Here is an 18,956-nt window from a genome sequence, read left to right as displayed (position 1 = left end):
GAATGATGATCGCATTTTGTGTTGGGTGTCTCCTCCTCTTCCGAGGGCTCCCCTGAAGTTTCAGGGGAACCCCCTAGGAAAAGAAAGTGCAAGAGGAAGCACATAGACTCCCCCGAGTCTGTCACGTCAGACACCGACTTGGATGAGTCGGAGGGTTCCCCCAGATCCCCCTCTGAGGATGTCTCTTTCTCGGACATCCTAGAGATCCTAAAACAGAGGGGAAATTGGCCCACTCTCAAACCTTCGGAGGATGAGTCGGTTTACCTTGACGCTTTTGGATCTCGCCCTTCCACCTCCTGGGTGTCTCCCCCTTTCAACCCACTAATAGAGCTAGTGGCTAGAAAGGCGTGGGCAGCTCCTGACTCAATGGAACCTACCCCTAGGAGGCCTTCTAAATTTATTTCTGCACCAGAGGACAAGTCCTTTCTCACCAAAGGTGTTTCAGTTGATGCTATGGTGGTAGCAGCAGCCACTAAGAAGGAATTGTCTGATCCTTCTGTACCTGTTCATCCTCCTAACAAAGAGTGCAGGACCATGGACAGGTACGGCAAGCGGACATTTGCTTCGGTGACCTTTACTATGCGATCGCTGAACTATTTATGTCATTTCACCCGCCTTCAGAGAGACCTGCTCAAAGAGCTGGGTGAAACGGTACAGGATCCTTCAGCTGCGGGGTTTCAGGACAAGATAAACTCCCAGCTGGCCACCCTGAACTCCATTGTTAACTCCTCCATGCAGCTTATCTCTTACGCAGCCGATGGAGCGAGTAGGGCCGCTGGCACAGGTGTTGCGTTGAGACGTCATGCTTGGATGCGACTCTGTAACTTTGCCGATCCCTTCAAGGCGTCCTTCACCAACACCCCCTTTGATGGTTCAGAATTGTTTGTACCTCAGGTGAAGAATACCCTCACCAGATACAAGCAAGATGGTAAGACTCTCTCTGCCATGGGAGTCCATTTTTCCACACCTTCTAGAACTTATCCTAAGGGACAGAGAGGTGGAAAGATGTGGTTCCGCAAACCACAGGGAGTTGTGCCTGCCACACGTGGTGAATTTCCCCCTAGAGGCAGAGGGGGAAATAATAACAGACGCTGCCCTAGGGGCAGAGGGGGTCCACAGAACCAGGGTTCTAGGGAATCTTTCCCTGACCAGCCCTTTCAGCATCCCTGAGAAGCTGCCCAACTGTCTGCCTTCGGAGGCAGTCGGGGGAAGATTATCTCTGTACCCGGAAGCCTGGCAATCCCTCTCCCAAGACACATGGGTACAGAAGATCATATCCAAGGGTTACAAAATTCCCTTCACTTCCCCTTCGGTACAACCGCCAAGACCCCTACCAGATGTACCACCCGCACAAAGGGGTCAGGCTCAGCTAGAAATAAAAAAGCTGTTAACAAAAAGAGTCATCCAGGCAGTCCCAGCAGATCAGTTAGGATCCGGAATCTACTCCAGATTCTTTTTGGTACCAAAAAAGACTGGAGACTGGAGACCCATTTTGGACCTCAGCAGATTGAACAACTCTGTACAAAAGACAAAATTTCGGATGGTAACACTGCAGTCCATTCTACCCTTTTTGGGCAGAGACAACTGGATGTGCTCCTTAGACCTCCAGGATGCGTACTATCATATAAAGATGCACAGGCACTCCAAGAGATTTCTCCACTTCCGGCTGGGAGCCAGTCATTATCAATTCAGAACCCTGCCCTTTGGTCTCACCACAGCCCCCCGGGTGTTCACCAAATGCTTGGCAGTGGTCATGGCTCACCTGAGACAAAAAGGATTCCAGGTGTTTCCATATCTAGACGACTGGCTCATTTCTGCTACCACCAAGCAGCAACTTATAATGGCCAGGGATTACACTATTCAACTTTGCAACAGTCTAGGTATTTCTATAAATTTTGCAAAGTCCTCCTTGTCGCCTTGTCAATGTATAAACTTTATAGGCGCCGTATTAAGCACCACAGAAATGTCTGCAACATTACCACCTCAGAGAGTGTCAGACATAAGGCGGAATGTTCAGTCCCTGTTTCAGCCCAACAGAGTTCAAGTCAAGCTAGTATTGAAAGCGTTAGGCCTCATGGCAGCGATTCTTCTACTCTCATTAGCCCGCTTCCACATGAGGCTCTTTCAGTGGATGCTGTTTTCTCAGTGGTCCTTTCAACAGCTACCAATGACTCAATATTTTGATAACCCCTTCTTGCAAGAATCATCTCTCCTGGTGGATGGTTTCCCCTCAACTTTTTCAGGGCAGACCCTTTGCCCCCCCCCCCCAGTTGCCATGGTGACAACGGATGCATCCCTGATCGGGTGGGGGGGACATTATCAGGGCAGGACGGTCCAGGGCACATGGCAACAATAAGAACGCCACCTGCACATAAATGTCCTGGAGATGAGGGCGGTGCTTTTGACGTTGCAAGCCCTTCAGAGCTCTCTTCCCACAGGGACTATAGCAATTCAAATGGACAATATGTCTGTAGTATGGTACATAAACAAGCAGGGCAGAATAAAATCCTACCCCCTATGTCGAGAAGCACTCAGACTTTGGCAATGGGCGATTTCCTCTCAACGGTTTCTGATAGCAACACACATCCCTGGGAAGTCCAACATCATAGCGGACAGATTGAGCAGAAATATCCTCATGCCTCATGAGTGGTCTCTAAATCAAGCGGTAGCAGACAGAATATTTCAGAAGTGGGGCCAGCCTTGCTGCGATCTTTTCTCAACTCCTCAAAACAGCAAGTGCCTCGACTTCTTCACACTCTTTCCTCTACCAGGCCATCCCCCCAGAGACGCTCTTGTTCACGTTTGGCCCCGGGGTCTTCTATATGCCTTTCCTCCCTTGCCATTGATCCCGCAATTAATTCAGAAAGCAACTGCATTGAGATCCAAAATGATCCTCATTGCCCCGTTTTGGCCTCGACAAGTATGGTTTCTGTTTCTGCACAGTTACCTACTGGAACAGCCTTGGCATCTGGAACCCCTTCCAGATCTGTTGATCCATCTCATGGGCAAGCTGCATCAGTCTCTTCATTCCCTCAACCTCACAGCTTGGTTGCTCCACTTCCAGCCTTAGCCAGGCTTCCCCTTATTTCTCCTCCTGTTCATGATATCATTCTAGCTTCCTATAAGTCCAATACTAGGAAGACGTATGTGAGTAAATGGAAGCGTTTTTCGCATTGGGCACAAACTAAGTCCCTAGATCCTTTCCATGCACCCATTCATAAGGTTCTAGATTTTCTGGCAGAGCTTTTTCATTCAGGGTCATCATCGGCCACTATCAGGGTACAATTAGCAGCCATTGCTAATTTTCATGTTGGGCTCTCAGAAGCAAATATTATGTCCCACAAACTTTGTAAAGCCTTCCTCAAGGGCATCTTTTTGCTTAGACCTCCAGTTAAAGATCCACCTCCACAATGGGATTTGAATTTAGTTCTAACCTCATTGATTCTGCCTCCCTTTGAACCTGCAGCTTCTTGCTCCTCAAGCTTCTTTCTTGGAAAACTCTGTTTTAGTAGCCATAACATTTGCCAGAAGGGTATCGTAACTTCAAGCTTTGTCTATCCATCCCCGTTATTTGGTCTTTCACAAAGACAGGGTAACTGTCAGAACAAACCCTTCCTTCCTACCGAAAGTGTCCTTGGAAACAAATCTAAACCACTCCATTGACTTGCCTGTCTTCTTCCCAGACTATGCCAACAGGGCTGAACAGAAATTACATTCATTAGATGTTCATCGCCAATTACGGTATTATCTAGACAGGACAAAACAACTCAGAAAGTCAGACCAGCTCTTTCTCTCTTATGCTGCAGGAAAGAAAGGGCTTCCGGTATCGAAGGTTACTCTTTCCAGATGGTTGACATCTATTATTACCTTTGTCTATGAGTTGAGACACAGGCAACTTCCGTCTAGGCCTAAGGCTCATTCAATCAGGGCACTAACAACATCAACGGCATTTCAAGCAAGGTTACCACTAGATGCCATATGTGCAGCAGCTACATGGGCTTCCAAACATACCTTTATTGTCCATTACAGACTTGATATAGCCTCCAGAAATAGAGCTGACTTTGGTTCCACCATACTCAGGAGTCTGTTCCATTGAGCCACCCAGGACTAAGATGCTAGGGACGCTGTCCCATGCAGCAAGAATGAAGGTGAGAATGACAACTTAACATTAAGAAGTTATGTACCTACCATAATGTTCCATGTTAGTTGTCTTCTTCTCACCTTCTTTCTTGCGTCCCTCCCTCCTGCCCCCTAGCCTGGATAGACTTCAGGTCTCTGAGTCCTTCCATTTCTGGAGATATAACATGTTACGGTTTCCCAGTATCCTTAATGTTACTAGCAGGGAGCCCATACTTGCAAATGAGGATTATGATATTATGATATTATATTTATACTATGTCTTAGCTTCCAAACGAAATCTGGGGAGTTAGCGCATGGTATTGTGGGTTATAGGGCTGCCTCGAGCCGGTAAAAATAGCTCTCGAGCTATAGTATAGGCTGAGTCGGAGCCGAGGATTGGCTCTGAACCCATCCAGCAAGAAAGAAGGCGAGAAGAAGACAACTAACATGGAACGTTATGGTAAGAACATAACTTCTTATTATTTGCCAGCGGAGTCATTCCTGCAGCACTTGTGGGCAGCAATCTTTGTCTACTGTAGCATGGATGCTTACGTCGGTCCTGTTAGCTGTTCTCCCTGAGTACCTAAAAAGTAAACGCAACACATGAGGGGGGCCCTTGTTGCCACTGTGGGCTCAGACAGTGCCTCAGCTGTTTGTGGCTGACCATTGTTTTTTGTTTACTTAATACACCCTGTTCCTCTGTAGTTCCATCAGCCACCATGGACAAGAGGTCAGCCATGTCCTCTGGCTGTATGTGTTTGATCCAGTAATGAGTCAACCATATTCTCTTATCCTGGGAGATACTCTGGAGGTTCTTAGTATGTCTGGGAACGACACCTCTTACCAGAGTGAAGTGCCATCCCTTCGTTTGTCTCAATCCTGGGAGCGCCCTGCAAAGAAAAGACAAAAGGTTAGACATTAATCATCTAAGGACATGGTGTCTGCCTTTAAAAATTATTTCCTTGCCTTAGCCAGGAAGTTATTACAGGATATTAATCGCAGAATGCAGAAATTCTTACTAAAGTGCAATCTCTAATCTCTAATTCTAAGAGGATTAGGGCATTGTCAGAGACAGGGCTTCTTCTTTTTTAGATCTCCTTGCCCATCACTGATCATGATGAAAGTTATTCCTCTCCAGCTCCCTTGGAGTTTTCCTTTTCTGGAATTGTTTCTAGGATGAATGATGCATTTTGTGGTTATATGTGGATGTTCTCCCTGAACCGAGGAGATATTGTATGTTGCAAGTAGATGTGCCATTTACTGGACCCATCCCCTCCCATTTTGCCATTTGAGGACATTTTAAATGCTGCCTGTAAGAACGTTGACTTTCAACCATCAGTCCACAAAAAAGGCAGACTTTTGGTACCTCAAGTTAACAAATATTTGTTTTCTCACCATAGATCTGACCCAACTGCTATTTAAACCTCTTTGCCAGCTGGAACCAGATGTCAATATTATTTATTGTCCTGTGGCCACAGAATGTAAGGTATTGGACACGTTTGTTAAGATAATCTTCTATTTTACCTTACAGAATTCTTAACTCCAAAGTGTACATGTAAAAGATTATTCTTTGTATAGACAGTCTGTGGGAATACTCTACCACACTTTTCCAGAAGGTAGCTCCTAGTTGAATTCTATGTATCTGTTGCAAGTATCTAAACATGCTTTGAAGAATGTATAGGATTGTTCAGATACTGTGCCTAGGGCTACTACTACTCTTTTCAGGAAATCTATGTAGGTACATAACCAAAAGTTTGAAGTTCTGTCAGATCTGATCAGCCTGTCTGCTACCTAGGTCCTCAAAAAATGAGAAGGGAATTTGGGAAGGATCCTTTAAGAGGTAGTGTCATCCTTTGGGGTGCCTGTGACAGCAGTAATCCCCTTCCCCCTTCTCCCCTCTCCTCCTGCCCCTTTCTCTAAACCTACCTCAGAAAACAAATGAAACACAAACACAGAAGTAGATGTACACCAGGTGTAATTTAATCCTGGTACCTCGGCTACTCGCCTTCAAGGGATATTTTACTTACAAAAACACCAGCATTATATATGAAAAATGTGATTAATTAAATAGATCCAGTAAATTAATCAGTCAGTTATCTCACATTGTTACCAAAATGCAAACTCCTACATACCTTAGTCCAATATAGAACAGTATTTTAAAGTGACAGTACCATTGTATTATTGTATGTATCTGCATATAAATTCAAAAACCTATAATATAAAGACTGAAAATGGGTCAAACTAAATCTCACTAAAACATAAGTATCAATAAAAATTTTAAGAGGTACCAGGATTAAATTATACCTGGTGTACATCTACTTCTGTGTTTGTGTGTTTCATTTTCATTTACTGCTATACTATTTCGTTTTACCTCAGAAAACATCTCACTGTATTCTCCTTTTTCAAAAGATTGTTTCAGACTCTTGGTAGCTTGTTGCACTCCAGAGCTTCTTAGTTCAAGAGGGTTACACTTGGCACTGGGTACACACTTTTCAATTTGGGTGAATTCCTCCCCCACCCTCTGAACCAAACAGTTTTTTTCTTCAGGTTCTTAAACACCTGTTGTCTCTAGGAGTCATAGAACCAAAGCCTTTAGATTAAAAGAGGAAAAGGCTTCAACTCCATAATGTTTCTGGTTCGAAAGAAATACCTTTCATTGCTAGATATTTCTTTTCTCAACTTGATTGTGAAAGGGCCATGACTCAAAATTGTTGACCGTTGAGTTTGTTACCTGTTATCCATCTTAATTTTTATAGCAACAGTAGATCTGAAGGATGCTTATCACATTACTGTAGCCACAGCCTTCAGGAAATTTTTTCAGATTGTCTGTCTGGCTCACACTCTGTTCTTTCTCTTTCTGGCTCACACTCTGTTCTTTTTCTGTCTGGCTCACACTCACACTCGGTTCTTTCTCTGTCTGGCAAACTCTCGGTTCTTTCTCTGTCTGGCTCAACCTCGGTTCTTTTTCTGTGGCTCACACTCTGGTCCTTGCAGTAATCTGGGTTATCTACATTTCCAAGGGTGTTTAGAAAAAAATGTCTTGTGTCTGTGATGGTTTATTGCAAGGCATTTCCATATTTTGTTATTTAGATAACGTATCTTTGCAGAATATTTTCCAGGATGTCAGTGGAGTTCTTAAAATTGGCCTTTTCTCTCCTAAACAATGTGGCATTCCAGAAAAATATTCAAACATCATCCTGAACTCCATCACATAAAATTGTATTTCTTGGCTGTTGTCTAGGTACTTTTCAGTAAGAAGCTTTTTTTTTGCCCAAGAAAAGGTGGATTTTTATCTGGAAACTTTCCTAAACTTTCCCAATCAGTCTCTGACTGTGGCAAGCAAATATCTCAGGATTTTATGGTTAATGGCTTAATGATTCCTCTAGTCAGGTTACACATAAAAAATTATATGGCATTAAAAACACATGGGCCCAACATTCTTATCTGGAAATTCCAATTCCAATTTTGGATTTTGTTAAAAAGGAGCTCAGTTGGTGGAGACACCAAATGCCTTAAAATATTCCAATTCCAATTTTGGATTTTGTCAAAAAGGAGCTCAGTTGGTGGAGACACCAAATGCCTTAAAATATTGGTCTCCCCTGCTCTCCCTCTGTCCCTAGTTCATCTTTGTCTAAAGATGGCCTCATATTTTTACTTGTGGAGCAGTTTTTGTGGGAGGAAAAAGGTGCAAGGCCTGTGGAACTCTTCAAATTTCAGAGATGTTGGCTGCAATCCATGCTAGAATATGTCATCATTTATGGTTCTTCAGAACTCCTGCATGTGACTAGATAGCACTACAGTGATCGTACATAAAAGGGGAGGAACATATATCTTTTCTTACTTTCTGTGCAGGCTAGCCATGAAGGCTTGGGGGGTGGGGGGGTGGCAGCTCTTAATCATGGTTTAACGTTGCAAGCATCTTACATTCTGTCCAAGCAAAATGTAGTGGCAGATGAGCTGACCCTGACCTGGACAGGCCCAAATAAATTGAAATTGAATAAAGCCATCTTCCCTGAATCTGACCAGTTGTGGGGGACACTTTAACTGTTTTCTCGTAATTTCTAAACAGATGACTAAACAAATTCAGTACCAGTCCAGGACTCCTTGCTGGCAAGCTTAGAAAACAGATGCATTCTCATTTCCAATGACTTTACAGAAGTAATTTTGGTGATTCCTTTTTAGACCAAGCAGCGTTGGTTATCCCTTATGGAACTGGACAAGGGCAATTACCACAAGCTTCCTCAAAGACTGGACCTATTTGCACAAGACAAGGGGTGATGAATATCCCCCAATGTCAAACAATTACCTGGATTACTCCATGTTGATAGCTTTTGGACACCTTATTCATGAGGATTGCAGCAAATACTAAAGGAGACAAAGCTTACTACTAGAAAAATTGTATATCGGCAAGTGGAGAATATATTTTAGTTGCTGCCTAGCCCATAACCAGGACCCTATCAGGAATTAAGCACCATTGGTTCTTAAATATTTTAGAGATTTGCTATACTCTGGCCTTTCTAATTCCTCTATCATGGTTAATCTAGCAGATATTTCAGCATGTCTATCCATAGATCCTCCCTTTTCATTTCTGTTCCTGGGCAAACAGCTTCCAAAGTGGGTTTTACATCTGCAACCTAGAAAACAGGTGGCTCTTCCTTGAGATCTTAACTTTGTGCTGAAATAGCTAACTGTGCCTTCCTTTGAACTGACACATTAGGCTGTTTTAAGGTGCATCACATGGAAGACAGTAGTACTTATTGTTCTGACCTCTGCAAGGAGAGCATCTGAGTTGCAAGCTGCCATGGTGGGGGAACTCCGTATGGTCTTCCACCAACATAGGGTCACATTATGAACAAATCCATCATTTATGCCTAATGTTTGAGTTTAATTTGAATCAAACCATTAATCTCCCAGTGTTATCTCCAGATCCTCGGAACAAGAGATGGAGAATTCTACCTACTTTGGGCATGGATGGCCAGCTCAGGTAGTATCTTGGCAGAAGCAAGTCCTTCAGAAAAGCAGATCATTTGCTTTTTTATTATGAGGCATCAAAGAGAGAACTCATGTCAAAACAGATTATTTACAGATCGTTGTCTTCCAGTATTGCTTTCTTCCCATCATGGCAAATCTGTTCCTCAGTGTATCGAGGCACATTTTATTACAGTCATTGTTTCTGCAATGGTGTAATGGAAAGGGATAGACTCGAAGCATTCTATGAGTATCATGATCCTTCATGCATAGTTTTACAAAGCATTGCCAAGGGGATTCTTTTTCTAGGTCCAGGACTGACTTTGCTAGGACATAGATCCTTATTTTACCTACTCCCAGGCAATAGACTGTTGTAATCAACCCATATAGCCAAAGGCTACTTCAGCACTGAGATTGATGAACACAGTACAGTTCTGTAAGCTCCACATGGGTTAAAAATAGATGTTTGGATTCCTCCCTGCAGTGGTAGCTGCATCCATCCTACACCCCCTACTTCTGTATATAGTTGTTGAGATATAAAGGTACTGCTTGCTGTTTTTATCTTTTAGAGGTTTAGGATGAATAAGCTTTTTTAATGGGGAAAATTTCCTAAAATTGTCAGAGTGACTACTGATTTCCTCTAAGGGACTAAGCAGTTAGCAGTCAAGAGTGTGTAGGTGTGGGGGGCAGCTAGAGCTTTTGTGAAACTGGATGGGTGTTGTATCCTAGGCAGGATACAACCCATATAGCTAAAGGCTACTTTTGCAGCAATGAGAAAATCTGAACATATGTTACTGTAGTGCAACTTGTATGACTGTGTTTTCACCTACCTGCCTGTCTGCAACATAGGAAGCAACTGGAAATACTGATAAAACTCCACACTAACAGGGGAGGACATGCCAACTCTGTGTAGAAGGCACCCCATCTGTACCTAAAGTGAATAGCCAAGCACCAACAGCATAGCTCTCATCACTAGTTGGATAGAGTAGATATCCAGCTTTTTCTAGTTGGATAGAGTAGATATCCAACTTTTTCTAGTTGGATAGAATAGATATCCAGCTTTTTCTAGTTGGATAGAGTAGATATCCAACTTTTTCTAAGCTTATTTGTAAAAAGAAGTGTCTTTAGAGGAAAGGTGAATGGGGTAGCGCTACTTTTACACAGTGCCATACTCTTCTGTACCAGATGTACTTCCTGTTGCTGGAACTGTTTTAAGGTAAGGGGCCATACTTGTGTCTGGAAGTAAAAAGCCCCTTTGTACTTCTGTAGTCTTTTCAGGTGATTTCACTATTCAGCAGCAGTTGGTTTTATGGTCTGAGACTGGCATGGAAATTTAACTGTGTAACTGGTGTTACAAGAGGTCAGGTATAACATGGTCTCACATTGTTGCACATTTGAGTCCCCCCACTCAGTTCTTTGTGATTTAAGTTATGCATGCTGGTGTTTGAGTTGTGCAGCATTAAAGTGTATTTCATTAGTAAATTACCAGTTTTACAGGTATGTCTAAATTACTTTCTTTTATATACCACATACATTAAGTAAAATTAAGCATTTCTAAAATTTTGTGTGGGTATGAATTTTAAACTTGTACAAAAAATCTAGTTACCTGTTTTGCAACTTCGTCTTCCCTTACTGCGGGTTTTCAGGTTTACACACTGTGAACTGTACAGTGGTTGGAGTGTATTGTTACTTTACTCTTGTTTAATGTGGTGCATTATGTATGTATACATTTCATATGTTAAATGGGCCTAAGACTCTCTTTCAGTGATGTTATAGGGAGAAAAGCTGTACATACAGTAGCATGTAACTGTGAACACAAGAATGTGATAGGTATGTAGACCAGAGATGCATTCTTTTTTCATATAAAGTGATGTAGACGTATATATCCCGTAACTGTATGTGTATGTATTTGTGGGGGGGGGGCACAATAAGTACTGTTTTTGCCTCATAAGAAGAAGTTTTGTGGTTCAGTTCCCTTCTGGGGTGCCTTCTGCATGTGCAGTCTGCATATACTCCCTTTTTTCTTGTGGGCTTTATCCAAGTGCTCCGATTTCCTCACATTCCAAAACTGGTAGTAGGTGGATTGGACACTCTACTTTACTTTGGGCATAGACATGAGTGTGCATTTATGGTATGGAAGATCAACCACTTCAGCATTACCCACCTGCTGGTGTGAACATTGGATCTAGAAAACTGTCACTATTGAAGTGGGTCTGTCAACCTCATGTGCAAAAATAGGGAAAAAAGGGCATTATACACACAAGCACTCTCTCACACACACACACACACACACACACACACACACACACACACACACACACACACACACACACACGCGCACATGCACACACACACACACACACACACACACACACACACACACACACACACACACCAACATATACACATTGGTATCTGTAAGTAGATTTTGTGTGTATTTATATCTCTATAATGGTGTAAGAACCTTGAATATTTTAAATGAAAAGCAGTTAAGCTACACTATACTGTAGTTACATCTGATGCAGTTTAGAGTAAATATGGGTAGGAATGCTGTTTAGTATGTCTGGTAGAGTTAAAAAAAATTATGCAAATATCCTATAACATGCTGTTGTGCCACAGAATTAAGTACAAAAAATTCAGTGCGATTATCATTTTTCTCTTTCAGCTAAAACATGTGCCGCCCCCCCAGAAATAGTAGATGGGACAGTTGATTTGGGCTCAACTTCTCAAGATATAGCAGTTGGAACAGTTGCCACCTACAGTTGTAAAAAGTTTCAGCTTATTGGAAATGCAACTATTTACTGCACCAAGTCAGGAAGTTGGAGTGGTTCACCTCCTGTCTGCAAAGGTACTTTTTCTGTTTCTATGCTTGTATAATATTTCCAAAGATGTGTTGGAAATATTTCTCCCCATGTCACATGTTTGGCAGTTGCTTTTTCCCTTTTTTTTAATAAATAGTTGGGCTTAGGAGCTTGCATGGGTTAGTTGGGTTAACAGGAGGATGTGAACCTACTGCCTAACTCATGCTAGTTTTCTGTGGGTAGAATGGGATTGTGTGTGTCAAGGTGTTATTGCTCAGTGCCAGGAGCCTGAATAAAATGTTACACTCCCTCCAATCTCTCCTCGTACTCTAATACAGAGATCTGTGCAGTTACCATGATATGGTTTGAAGTGGCAGAGAGCACCCTGGCAGTGCAAGGTTTAAGTGCCTTCCATGCTTTTAGACCAGTAGCTGCACATACAAGGGCTAAAGGTGGAGATGTCTCAATATAGATCAGTAACAAGCTTACCACTAGAGTGGTCAGACAGGATGATGTGCTGGAGCTCCTCTGCAGATGACCATAGACAAAATCTAGTACCATATCCTAGCCAGCTATATGTCACCCTCCATCTCTCAAGAAGCTCACAATGTATATTTGGACCTACTGGAGATACTGGGCATCCAAACTAATACTCTTCTGAAGAGAGACTAATTACCCCTGTGTAGACTAGGAATCCTACATGGCTTCAAACTTGATGTGCACAGAGATGCCTAGACTTCATAAATGCAAACACCCTTGACCAAATAGTGAAAATGCCCAGTAGAGGCTCCAACATACTGGATCTCTTGCTCACAAATATGGGAAATTCTGCACCTTCCCCCCAGTGTTTCCTTCTCCATTTTAAGCTCCAACCATATAGCTGTCTCCTTCAAAATCAAATGCTGCTCCACAATCCCATTAAAACTAGTGACACTAGTGAACTATTCCAAAGCAAATTACCTATAAGTGATGGTCTATCAAAATTCATTGCTCCTCCAAAACTCAAGAAATCAGCAGCCTAAGCTGAATTGCTCTGAAACTCTGAACACCCATGTCAGTGGCTTCATGGAGACTGCTCTGCCAACCCAATTTAAGCCCAGGACTAGCCCCAAAAATAAACTGCCCTGGTGGCATCCCAAATTAAACAGGATATACAACAAAAGGAAAAAACATATGGTAAAAATCAGGAAGAGGAATTCCCATAAAACTGAAAACTTGCTCATCAAAGTAAATAGGTAACTAAGTGGGCTGATTAGGTCAAGCTAACTTTTAGGCTAAGATAGCCTTCCAAGAGAATGATAAGACCATCTCCAGCTATGACAGAAACCTTAAGGGCAGCACACAGCAATGTGCTGAACTGGTGGTTAATGTTGCCACATTCACCAAGCCTTGTGATATAGCTAACATTAGCATGTTTTGTCATTTCCAACTTTATCCTCCTCTTACCTCCAACTATCTACCCAAAATACCCTCAGACATAACCCCTTCAACTTTGAGTGCATTAATTTCATGCTCCTTAGTTAAAGCCGAGAACATGGCCTCAATGAGCCGCAGTAACATCCCAGAATAACTGTGAAGTAGTCCAAAGTAAACATTATCAAAATTGTTAGAGTCATTATTTAACTATAGTCTTAAAAAGGGCTTTTTGCCCTATGACTGGAGGACTGTGATGGTCATCCCCCTTCATAAGGGAGGATCTTCAACAGATCCTGGAAACTACAGACCCATTATAGGTTCATAGGTTGGTACTAGGCTTTCGGCCCTAAGGCCTATACAAGCCTAGACATAACAGTTCCCTAGCTATTTCTTCCTACAATGTTTACTTCCTGATCCCCGGGGTGAATTTCCTATCTCCCATCCAGTCGTCAAGGTTCCTTTTGAAGAGAGCCAAAGAGGCGCTCTGCTTGACATGTATGAGCAGTCTATTCCAGAGTCTGGGGAGTCTTTGGGTTAGGAAACTATCCCTCCAGCATGTTTTGTTCATTGTGATGACAAGGTTTAGATCACTGGAGCATGTGGCTCTGAAGGATTGGGATTTCTTTAAGTGTAGCATGTCCAACAGCTATGGGTTTGACATGGCCTTGTATGTTAAGCAGAAATCACCTCTGAGTAGACAGTATGCGACAGAGTATAGCTGGAGGTTTTTTAGACGGTCAGCATAGGGCATCTGCTTTAGGCCTGTGATTCTTTTAGTGAGATATTTCTGTGGCCTTTCCAGTTGTTGCAGATGTGTTGGGAGGTACATACCAAATGGGGTGTTGTATTCTATAATGGGTATAATGAGGGATGAGTACAGTGGGACAATGACCTCCTTTTTTCTGGATGAAAAGCCCTTAGTGATGAGGTGTGCCACATAGAAGGATTTCCTGACTGTTGTGGCAATGTGGTTATCAGGTGAGACCACTGTCCACCTGTGTCCCTAAGTCTCATCACATTTTCGGTGTTTAGTGTACTGCCACCTATGTGGTAATTCATGGGTACATGTTTTTTCCCAAAGGGGATAACTATACATTTCTTGGCATTGAGCTTGAGCCCATGGCTCTGGCAGCAAGCATCTGTTTCTGTAAGGTCCTTTTGTAAAATATTCACATCATTTGGGGATTCAATAATGGCTCCCAGTTTGCAGTCATCTGTGAACTTTGTTAGCCAGAGTCCCTTAGTGTTGGCCTGTACTTCAGAGAAGTAGATGCCAAACAAGAGTTGTTCCAGGACTGAACACTGAGGTACTCCACTTGCCTGGAGCTGGATTTGGAGTCGGCTACTTTTACATTGTGAGTTCTGTCAGTAAGCCAGTTGGCAACCCATTGAGTGACATAGGGATTAATGCCCAGCTTAGTAAGTTTATTTATGATTCCAGAGTGGGGGATGGTGTTGAAGGCTTTGGTGAGGTCCAGATAGGCTGTGTAGACTGCTTTACCCTCATCCATGGCTCTGGAGACTGATTCAAAGAAGTCAATCAGGTTCAGGAGACAAGATCTGCCCTTCATGAACCCAAACTGGGTGGGATCCAGTGTTTGAAGGTTGCCAATGTCTTTGTTTATAAGTTCCATGATAATACGTTCCATGGCCTTGCAGATTAGGCTTGTCAGACTGATGGAGTAGTTATTCCCAGGATCCAAGGTGGATCCCCCCTTGTGGAGTGGGATAACTGTAGCTGTGCACCACTCAGTGAACAACAAAGCCTGAGGTGAGGCTATGATTAAACATGACACTTAGGTGAGGTGCCAGTTTATTTTCTAGTTCATGTACTACACAGCCAGGGATGTCATCTGGTCCCATGGATGCTGTATTCTTAGCTTTGGAGAGTGCGTTTTTCACCTGTGTTTTTCAGTTATTACTGGAATTTGGCAATCTTTCGGTATTGAGATGGGCCCTTTAGGGGATGAGAGGGGGGGTGAATCTGGCACTGAATCGATCTGCCAGGATATTGGCAATATCCTTGGGATCAGTATATTTAATGCTATTCTTTTGTAGCTCAGAGCAGATCTGAGCATTGCCATTTAGATTCTTGACATAGCTATAGAATGCCTTGTGATTGTCTTTGGAATCTTTGGCAATTTTATTTTCGTAACTAGCTTTGGAGGATTTTGAGGGATCTCAGCTTCTTACTGAGGCTGGTAAAGAAGTTTTTTGCATCCTGGGATTTTCCTCTTTCCTGCAACAGTTTCTTCCTTTTGTTGTAAAGTTTGTTTATGGCAGGGGACCACCAGATTGGCTTCCTTTTTTTGGAGAAGAGTGTCTTGGTTCTATTTGTGATAGCACAATTCATGCAAGAGTGGATGTGCTCGTACAGAGCCTTAGTGTAGGATTCAGCAGTCGAACTTTCAGTTCCCATCTGCATGGGTGTCATGAAGTTTGTCAGTACTGACTTGATTAACATGAAGTTGGCTCTGGAGAAGTTTTTTATAGAGGTTTCCCTACTGGGGGGTGGGGGAGGGATGTGGATGTCAAGGGTGATTAGCTTATGGTCAGACCTGACCAACGAGGGGGTGACCATAGGTGTGGAGCATTGATTTCCCATGTTGGTAATGACCAGGTCTAGGATATTGGAGCCCCTGGTGAGACTATGGATTAGTTGTTCCAGGGCATTGGAATTTATGAATTCCAAGAACCATTGGGCAAAGGTGTTGGTACACGAGTAGTTTTCCCAGTTAATGGCAGGGTAGTTGAAATCACCCAGTATTAGGGTGTTTGGTTGTATCTTAATATTTTCCAGGATGTTTAGAAAGGTGCAGTGAGAATCTTGGGGCATGGTGGGGGATCTGTAGCAAGCTACAATTTGGACTGTAGTCTTACCTAGTGTTAGTTGCACCTGGAGAATTTCCGATGCATTGTGTTGGGCAGCTAGCCTGGTGGTGTGAATATCCTTAGTGAATATGGACACTCCTCCATCTTTAGCGTTTTGGTCCTGGTTTGGTGGCTGAAAAGTGTGGTAAGAGTTGTAGCCTGGTATTGCAGGGGTGCTCTCTTGAACCAGGTCTCAGGTACTGCACAGATATCGATGTCCTCCATTTTTAGAAGTGCCTCGAGAGAGTGCCTTTTGAGGTTTACACTTCTAGCATTGAGTAGCATTACCTTCAGATTTTGCATGCTTGTACCTGCTACGGTGGCGTTTTTGTCCTTTGAACTTTGCCTAAAAAAGGCACTATAGGGGTGGCAAGAGCTTTAGTCTGACTAGACTTATTTGCAATGCTATAGAAAAAATTATCATGCAAAATAAAAACAGGGACATATCAGACCTCCAGACACTGGCTCCATCCCAGTTTGATTTTGTTAAAGGAAGGTCATGTGAATGAATCTTGTAGCCCTCTTTGAAAAGATTACTAAGGCAATGGATGAGGGAAAAAAACAGTGCATACTAACTACCTACATGTGGCTAAAGAGTCCCTATTGCATTATCAAATTGCTGAAACTTCAAACCTGAAAACATCGCACAGAAGTATTCGAAGTTTCAGCAATTCGAATTAAAAACAAACAAAAAAAAAAACAAAAAAAAAAAGCTTGATAACTGTTGTAAGCAGGGGGGCAAGCCCCCCTGCACCCCCACAACCCCCGCTCTTTAAATATACCAACTCTGAGATCGCACTACAGTGCAGTAAAGGGAAATATTCCCTGTCCGCAATGTAATGCAATCTCAGAGTTGGTATATTTAAAGACCGGGGGGTGTTGGGGAGTGCAGGGGGACTTGCCCCCTGCTTATGACAGTTACTTTCTGTCCGTTGTTGTTGTTTTTTTTTTTTTTGTGTGTGTGTGTGTTTGAAATTATAAAACTTCGAACATATAAGTTCAATCTTCTGGTGTTTGAAGTTTTATAGTTTCAGTCACATAATAGGAACCCCTGGCTAAAGCATTTGATTAAAATACTGTACTCTGTCATTGTCAACAGACTTGGGGAACTAGGTATAAACCCCTTTATAACATGCTGGATATCTAGGTGGCTCACTGTTAGGACCCAGGAGGTTAGAATTGGTGAGGCCATTTCTAAAAAGAGACTGGTCACCAGTGGAGTTCCCCAGGGCTCTGTGCTAGGCCCACTCCTCTTTGGCATCTACTTCTTGAATGTCAAAGGCCTCTGGCTAACCAAGTTCATAGATGACTGCAAACTGGGAGTAGCCATTGAGTCCCCCCCAAGATTTAAACACCCTTCTGGAAGGTTTAATACAAATGCGTGGTGCCAAAGCTTTTAATTTAGGGAAGTATATTGGCTTTGATTATCTTCAGCTATAGAAAGCAGCTAGAACACCCTAAAGCCATATCTTCTTGGTGCATTTTCCCAGAGGTATAGTGTAGGTCTGATGTCTCTTCCGCCCATTCCGATCTGACTTTGGCTACTCTGATTTTGAAACCAAAGCTCAGGATCCTCCCCTTACCCATAATCCTCTGTGACTAACAAATTACCTCAGATTTCACTTCCTGCTCATTTACATTGGACATGGTCTCCATTGCTCAGGCTGGGTTTTCAGCTAAATGATAAATATTTTTGGATATTTGTAAGGATTATCCTCTGTGATTTACATTCATCTCTTTTTCTCCCCATTACTAAACAAAAAAAAAAAACTTAGAACTTATCCCTGCATCATTAAATGGGCTACCATCAAACAAGATACTTGGATTACTCCATCCCCTTTTTAACTGCCAGATGTTCCTCCCTCCCAACAAAAGGTAGCAACAGCACTAGAAGTAAATAAAAACTAGTAGTCAAATAAGTGATCCAGGAGATCCCACCAGACCAGCAGAGATCTGGAATTTACTTGAGGGTCTTTTTGTGCCAAAGAAAAATGAGGACCTAATACCAACTTTGGACTTCAGTCACTTGAACCACCATAAGAAACATAATTCCAGATGGCCACTATATAGTCCATCCTACCATTGTTGAGAGGCTGACTAGATTTGTTTAGTCGAATAAAGGATATGTATTACTGTATAAAGATGGACACACCCCAGAAGGTTTCTTCATTTCCAGCTGGGAGCCTTGCCTTTTGGTCTCACTGCAGCCCCTTGGTTGTTCAAGTTTATGGCACTGGTTGCAACTCATCTTAGACTGTGGTTATTCAGAATGTTTTCAACTGGGTCATAACTTCCTCCATCAGGAATCTTCTCCAAGCCAGGGACTCCTTGCTCCAGCTTTGCTCACAACTAGTGATAAGTGAACATGGCCAAGTCAGAGTTCACTTGAACACACCTGTACACTAAGTTGCAGGTAGCCAGGCTTCCTGAATGCCAGATTGTTATGCTTCAGCAAAAAGCAGTAGCTGTGCTTTCCCATCAAAAGCCACAAGCAAGGTTAACTTTGTGTCTTATCAGCTACATGGCAGCTCCACTACCTAAGTCTAATCAACCAGATTCCATATTAGGGTGCTCCAGTGAACTTATATTTCAGTGGTCAGTGAGATGTCAATCCATGAATTTTCCAGTGTTTCTAAAAATAATTAGTAGAACTCATGTTCAGTGGATCTAGAATCTCCAATGGTATCTCAGGGTCAACTATTTTTTGTTCCTCCCTCCCCTAGGGTACAGTGACCACAGACACTTGTCAGGGTGGGGGTGGGGGATATTTTTAGGGGAAGA

At 42.7% G+C, this 18,956-nt stretch overlaps 1 protein-coding gene across 1 annotated transcript in view; it reads left to right on the top strand.

The window, feature by feature from the left end:
• Positions 1-11,624: 11,624 nt before the first annotated feature.
• The window catches only part of LOC122806050 (complement receptor type 2-like), a 467,293-nt gene continuing 459,961 nt past the window's right edge, over positions 11,625-18,956 (top strand). The window contains exons 1-2 of the mRNA XM_044076290.1: positions 11,625-11,628; positions 11,753-11,935. Coding sequence (XP_043932225.1) covers positions 11,625-11,628; positions 11,753-11,935 — 187 coding nt within the window. The remainder of the gene's footprint in view (positions 11,629-11,752; positions 11,936-18,956) is intronic.

Source organism: Protopterus annectens, chromosome 7.part0 (genome assembly GCF_019279795.1).
Source record: "Protopterus annectens isolate FY-2018-M chromosome 7.part0, PAN1.0, whole genome shotgun sequence".
In the NCBI taxonomy this organism is placed as follows: domain Eukaryota; kingdom Metazoa; phylum Chordata; order Ceratodontiformes; family Protopteridae; genus Protopterus; species Protopterus annectens.
The sequence above is the reverse complement of the archived record's forward strand: the minus strand, read 5'-3'. Positions and strand labels throughout refer to the sequence as shown.